The sequence below is a fragment of the Antennarius striatus genome, chromosome 6, assembly GCF_040054535.1.
Source record: "Antennarius striatus isolate MH-2024 chromosome 6, ASM4005453v1, whole genome shotgun sequence".
In the NCBI taxonomy this organism is placed as follows: domain Eukaryota; kingdom Metazoa; phylum Chordata; class Actinopteri; order Lophiiformes; family Antennariidae; genus Antennarius; species Antennarius striatus.
In genome coordinates this window covers 23,450,942-23,458,153 of record NC_090781.1, presented here as the reverse complement: position 1 = coordinate 23,458,153, position 7,212 = coordinate 23,450,942, and the positions used below count along the sequence as shown (strand labels likewise).

Sequence of the window (7,212 nt, the reverse complement as noted above, 5' to 3'; positions counted from 1 at the left end):
AAGATTGAAAAATGTAACCCACATCTCAGCAGGTTAAGAAAGAAATGGAACCGAGTGGCATTAGTGAACTGATTTAATTACAAAGAGGGAGCCACAGTGACAAAAACCACAGCTTACATACAGGAAATATGTCTGATAGAGTCATGAAAAGTGACAGATGTAAACCAGAGCCAGAGAGTTACGACAAAACCTGCCTGTTTTAACGTCTGAAACGAGCTCAAAGCACATTTTGTAGCTAGCATGGCCACGACTGAAAACATCGAAGCGATCTCTGCTAACAATATCTTCCTTTTGGATAGATCTATGAAATTCTTAGTTAAACATCACTGACAACACATGCCAGAGAGGAAGAGAAAGGAGGGAAACAAACCTTACACAGATATATAAAAATATGCCATTAGATTCATATCAACAATTGTGGACTGTGAGTGCTATTATTTACAGAAAAAGGCATTATATACCAATATTTACAACAATAAAGACTTGTTTCACCTACGGTCATGAGGAAATACTTACAGGCAGTTGAGTTACAGTAAAGATGAGTTTGATGCGATGATGAAAAATGAAGTATAAAACTTTTGAACTGTCTAAAATATTCTGGTCTCTCAAACCTTTACTTTCACTTCACATTGAAGATGTGTTTGTGTGCATGATTACATGTCTGTAAAAATGTGTCACAGATCAAATCTGATGGTTAATTAATTCTTAAGGCATATTATTTGGCTGATTTTTAGTGTAAAATCTACAATCTTTCTGGATCAGCTGTCTTTTAAGAGGTGTTTCCTCTGTGGTGGTGGTTTCTAGAAATTCGTATATGAATATAACCATTGTGCAAATTTGATTTTATTACAGGACATTAATTATATTGTACCCAGAAACAGTTTGGAAATTATTGCATTCACTTCATTGAACCGTGGAACTACGATAAAAGGGTCGTGACCCTTTTTGATGCCCAACTCACCACAAAAATGTTCCTCTAAAAACCTCAACCTTTTTACTGATGACAGAAAATAAACTAGGAGCCCCCAGGGAGCTCTGAACGCTCAGCCAGCATGAGATATACAGCATTCTCTGGCGACACAGCAGCTCTCGGCACTGACAGCAAAGATATGAATTCTGCTGTGACTCATATAGAACACAAAAATTGTGATTCTTTGGGAAGTAGTACTGGAAGGTGAGATTAGAAGACTCATACCACTCTCATATGCACTTAAATGAATGCAAAGCGAAGGTCAGGGTTAGCTTACTTTAGCGCAAAAAAAACCTACTTATCAAAATGATTTTACTGTTTTGAAGAGGTCATGTGATCTAGGCCTAACTTAGCATAGAATTAACTAATGAGAGATAACCTGTTACTTGATGAGCTTCTATTGCTGGGATTGTTCAGCTAAAAATGACGGTAAACACAGTATTCCCAATCTGATAATGTACATTCTTGAGAAAAAAAATAATCTCAAAACAGGCCGAAATCAAGTCATCAAAAAAAGGGTAAAAGACTTAAAACCAATAACCTTTCATTCAGATGCTGCAGTTAGAACATACGAGTTGTGTAAACTAAACAAGATTTTCAAACAGGTTTTTGGGTGAATAATCCAACCCAGCAACACATTCCTGTCATTTTGTGTGATCTGGGCGTTGCATTTTCCCGATGTGTCCTGAACACATCGGGGACAATACAAGACTGGCTGTTCCCGCTCTTTCAAATCTTTTTGCTAAGCTATGCTAACTGGCTGTAGTTCATTATTTACTGGACAGACATTTAATTTTAATTTTAAAATTTTAATTGTTTACATTTAATTTAATACACTGTTATAATCCCTGAAGGGAAATTAAGAACGCATGAGAGTGGTATCAATCCTCTCACATTTCTCTGGACAATAAATGGAATAAGTTCACTTCTCAAGAAACCAGACCAACAGTTCTTAACTTTTCTCAGCTTTCGCCTCCACAGGCTAACTGGACTTTAGCCTAGCATCAACCAGCTCCTCTTCATGCGTCACATACAAAGAACTTTAAACTCACGCAGGCAAAAGAGCTCCGTTGCTCATTAGGGCCTATCACAACAACCATCAAATCCTCTTAGCCGTCAGCCGCTCACAGTGGGAGAGTTAACCAAACGTGTTCATCTGAGAAAAGAGAAATGCTCACCAGATGGTGAGCAAGGTGTAAGGAGGGATCAAAGAAAATCAGTGCTTAACCCCAAACCCTGAGGCTAACGCAGGCGTTTGTCGGCGTCACCCTTCACTTCCCCAGACATCTGCTGCAGGAAGCTGACTTTTTCACTGTGTCTTAAATGGCTTAGCTTTCAGCCTTCTAAAGGCACGTGCAGGTGATCCGCATTTGTCCTTCTGACCTACTCCGTATCTCACGAAAAAACCACATGCACCTGGTTCTCCCACGGTCCATACAGGAATCAGTGTTTGGGGTGTAAAATACATCTTTAATGCTGTTTTTCCTCTGCAAAACTGCACATGGTGAGGAAATATTTAGCACATCTCAACTTGTGCACCTAATCAGAGTGACTGTAAAGAATGGATTGTTTTAGCCAATAGATTAGTAGAATCGAATGACTGGACTGTATCATCAACACCGTGACAGAGTGTGTCTGCCTGCCCCAAACCAACTATTTCCATCTACCTGGAAATCAAGCCAGGTGTGTCTCCCCTCCCCCGGCTCAAAAAGAAAAAGTGAAAGCTACATCGTCTATAAATTAAGTGCTGTAAAAGAAGGCGTTAAAAATCAAAACCATAAATACTGTACAAATCTCTCATCGTCTGCTACCACAGCTCAGCGTCATCTTTAGAGAAGTCAGCAACACTGACGCCTGATTTTGCGAACAACACAACGACAACCAAACCAAAAAAAAAAAAGAAAAAGACAAAAGAAATTTTTTCGTATGCAAACGCGAACACGTACATGGCTTTGGCATGATCACTTTCCACAGGAATGTCTCCACTGTACCCACCCCCCACCCCCCAGGTAAGATCCAATTATCTGTGAAAATCCTGTTACCTTTTTTAAGTCTTTGAAGCCTTTATATGAAAGTATGTTTAAATATCCTCGCGACATATTGCACATCCATGACGCTCTCATTCACTCTCCCCTTTCAATGATGGAAAGATGATTTTGTGGGGGGTGGGGGTGGGGGGTTACCAGGACAGAGACCACAGAACACTTGGTTGACAGACATCATCAGGAAATCAGTGCTAATTCAAACATCACAAATGTGAATTTTCTCGCTGCCACTCGTAGATATTTATATATTTTTACATGACATTTCCTTTTGATCACCAGGCTTGCAGTTCAGGCTAAGATGAAGTGATGACGGAGTTAAAGGTCGATGTTGAAGTCCATAAAAGCAGAGAAAAAAACCCCAAAACGTGCTCCTTCTGTGTCAAAGTTATCCTTATCGTCCTCTCGGTCTAAATGTACATCCATCAGTAGAAACTTCATTCTTTCCTTCCTCTGCGGCCCCTCTCTGTCTCATTCAGCAAAAAGATTAAAGACATTTTAAAAGACACTCGATGCCCAAAACCTGAAAAATACACATGCAAAGACAGCTCTCTGTGACAACAACGCACACCATCAGCAATGCTAACACGGGAAAACGGAGTCTGAAGTGATCGTATTCATTAGTCCAGGATGGAGCTGACAGCCACATCACGCACATAGAGACCGGTGCACTGAGCAGAAGACCGAAACGACGAGGCCAAAAGGTGAAGAGTCCAACGCTGGGGAAGGACAGGAGCTTGTGGACTGTTCTCCAACTCGAGGGATGCTGGGACGGTTTGCTGAATCGACTCAGACTCTCCAAAGCAAAAGGTGGTTTGTACTGTCATCCCGTCCAACGGTTTCACTGCTGTTTGTCAGTCTGAAGTCCTCGTAACCGTCCCCCCCAGAAATGACCAGGTGGTTGGTTTTTTGAGGGAGGTGGGCAGAGGCTCGGCGACGCGTGGAGTCACGCCTCTGGAGGTTCCCGTCCACCGCGCTGCCGCTCTGGGATTGGTTGCCTAGACAACATATAGGAGGGTTTAAAACGTAATAGATAAATATCTATATAACCTGAAAGTTAAAACACGGTGCACATGAAAACAGAAGGGCTACCAGTGGACTCAGCTGTCGGAGGGAAGTTCATGTCAAACCCTTCCGGGAGTTCGATGGATGTGAGGAAACGAACGTGTCCTGTGTGTCCGTGAGCCGAGCCCATCGGGACCAGCGGCGATTTCAGCGTCCATTCCCCCGTTCCTGAACTCACCGCTGGGATAGTCAGCGTGAGGACCACGCCTGTAAAACAACGACACAACGCTCTTGATCCTAAAAATGTTAAAAGAAGGACCTAAATCATGTGTAGTTCTGGATCTGCAACTGACTGTTGATGACGGACCTTGGATTAATCCTCCACATCAGATTGAAAGTGGAATCTATTTGAAATATTCTGGTATGTTTGATTTCTCTGACTAAAGGGCCTTTATTTACCAGCACTGGTGCCGATCCACAGCAGATCCTTACAGGCCAGCAACGCTGTGATTCTTAGACAGGCGGCCTTGTGCTGTCTGATGATCGCATCAGCACCTGAGTGACAAAAGAGATAAATGAGAAAGTGTTATGGAAGATGTAGAACAGTGGGGAAAAACTACTTTGAGATATTAGCTGATCGACATAAGAGTTTTTGAGATACAAGCTGTTGCTTTGTCCATATTTTTGTTCAACATACGACAGCTGTGACCGGATTTTGTTCTCGTTGGTGGAGTAAAGACGAAGCTTGAGTGTTCTTGTGACTTTTGCGTATCTTTTCATATTTTATCATTGTTTACGTACTTATATATAATTAATTATACATGTCTGCATGTCTATTGGTTGATAAAAATGTTTGTTTTTTCATAATTTAGAGGTTACGGGCTCTTGTACAAGGCTGGAATGGATTCAAAGGATTTTAGTTATTTTAAATGGGGGAATATTTGTTTGACTTACAACCTTGTATCTCAAAATACTACTGTATACATGAAAAGTGCAAAAGAGACTAAGGTTTAATGTAATTTAACTCAGATCGAAATCTTTAAAATACGTTTTTGCATATCGTCTGCATTTCTAGATCAAGGCATTTCCATGTTACCTGCGAGCATCTTGTGCACAGCGGGCGCCACGTCCACCTCCGTCAGGCTCTCCCAGCTCTGAGCGTGATACAGCCTGACCTGCGCGCTGCCTTGCAACGCCAACCACACACCCTGACCGTACGCCACCATGCACGTCACACACCGGCTGCTGTCTGTTCCCACCTGGAACCAGTGCTGACAAAAGAGGAAAGACAAGTGTGTATACTCAAACCTGGCAGAGATTATCCATCTGCAAACACATCCACCCGTCTGTCCACCTACCTCTTGGACCAGTGTGGTTGTGTTGATGATAAGGACTCTGTTTTGTGAGCCACACCAGAGTTTTCCTCCCACAGGAACCATTTTGGTGACAGGGCTACTAGGTGTGCCCAGAACTAATGTCTGGGAAGACTGAGGGTCCCAGAAACTACCTGGAGATTTAGAATAAGTCATGAGTCAACAGGAGAGGGAAAGAAAACACAGATTATAGATTAGATTTCATAACTAAAATCTCCCAGTTTACCTGCTTCTCTCTGATAGACGATCACCTCTCCATTGGCCAAAGACACAAACACTTTGTTGTCCAAATACCTGAAGGGAGCAGGAACGAGAAATGAAAATGAAAAGTTATGCTCTGAATTTAATAAAGCATAGAGAAAACAGGAAAGCTGAGTTATAAATTAAAAAAATCTGACAGATTTTTGTATTATTTGTTGTTGTTGTTTTTTTTAAAAATTTGTATTCTTAAAACTAATTGGTGGTAAAGGAGAGGACTCACAGGACACAGAGGATGGAGGCTGAGTGCTGCATCTTCATGCTGTTTTTACGGTTTCGGATGTTGTCCGAGGACTGGTACACATGGATGCTGACACACACACACACACACACACACACACACACACACACACACACACACACAAAACAGGCATTACGGGACATTAGGTGAAGAAATCAGTGAATCATCATCATGGACTGAGGCTGTGTCTAGTTCATCGCACCATCCGTCCTCGGTGCCCAGCCACACTGAACTCTGGTAGGCCTCCGGATCGATGCTGAGCAAGTCCTCGAGGCTCGCCCTGGTGAACGAGCCCCGTGAGGAGCGGCGCATGGCGCGTCCATCCATGGGGCTCTCCGCCAGGGCGCGCCCTCCTCCGCTTATCCCCAGCATCCCCGGAGCTCTGTAAGAACTCGCCACTGGGAACTCCTGCTCCTCCTCGCTGCTGGTGGTCTCTGTAGCCATGTCTTTGGAGCCTGGACCCTCGTCGTCTTACATGGTTAAAGGAGGGAGAACGTCAGTGTAGGAAGGGGTTAAAGGGTGTGAGGGTGTGTCTGAGTGTTTACACGCACTGCCATAGTTGGATGATATGGTGGAGTGGCTGGCCTGACTCTGGAGAGTGGATGAAGGGCTGGGTGAATCCTCATCATCGGTGTCGTCGCTGTCAAACGGAACAAGCTCCGCCCCCAGGCCTGGAAATGATCAATGGATCAGGAAAGGATTGTTATTTAATCAGATAGAATGTCAGAGTTTACAACCCAGTCGGTTTTAAAGTGGGCTTTGCTGCTGCTTGACATTTAAAAAACATCTATGAACCAACCTGGGGGTTGTTCCGTCAGCTCCAGAGACGAATGAGAGATGGATATATGGAGCTGCTGCTGGGTGTGAGCGGGCGGCGCAGAGGACGGGGCGATGGTGGGTTCTGATCCACGCTCCCTAAGAGGGGTACACAGTACAGAAGAACACAAAGAACCAGTCAGATGGTAACGGAGGAGCGGAACGATCTGCAAAATAGTTTCCAAAATGAAATTATTCATCGATGATCCTCTGATGGATTGTGCCTGTGATTACATTTTGGATTGCTGTCACATCCAGATGCACACAGTGGTGGAATGTAAAGCCTGGTCCATGCCACGGCATGCCTCATCTTGAATTACAAATTATTATTTTTCATCATCTAAGCTATTAAAGTTTGATATTTATTGTAAATAATAAATAAAGTTTGATTTACAGAACATACAAGTGTTACATCCAGGCTACACGGATTTTACGAGGGTAATTGTGACACATTCTGAATTCTAAATGCAGGTTTTCTTCTTCTTCAAACCAGTATGTGTGTGTGTG

The 7,212-nt window shown here is 43.0% G+C and overlaps 1 protein-coding gene across 1 annotated transcript in view; it reads right to left on the bottom strand.

Moving 5' to 3' along the window:
* Positions 1-58: 58 nt before the first annotated feature.
* LOC137596246 (rho guanine nucleotide exchange factor 17-like) overlaps positions 59-7,212 on the bottom strand; it is a 51,948-nt gene continuing 44,794 nt past the window's right edge. The window contains exons 15-24 of the mRNA XM_068316567.1: positions 6,689-6,804; positions 6,441-6,560; positions 6,092-6,359; positions 5,872-5,958; positions 5,617-5,684; positions 5,376-5,524; positions 5,114-5,288; positions 4,477-4,572; positions 4,105-4,284; positions 59-4,010 (exon numbers count right to left, since the gene is read on the bottom strand). Coding sequence (XP_068172668.1) covers positions 3,802-4,010; positions 4,105-4,284; positions 4,477-4,572; positions 5,114-5,288; positions 5,376-5,524; positions 5,617-5,684; positions 5,872-5,958; positions 6,092-6,359; positions 6,441-6,560; positions 6,689-6,804 — 1,468 coding nt within the window. The 3' untranslated portion in view covers positions 59-3,801. The remainder of the gene's footprint in view (positions 4,011-4,104; positions 4,285-4,476; positions 4,573-5,113; positions 5,289-5,375; positions 5,525-5,616; positions 5,685-5,871; positions 5,959-6,091; positions 6,360-6,440; positions 6,561-6,688; positions 6,805-7,212) is intronic.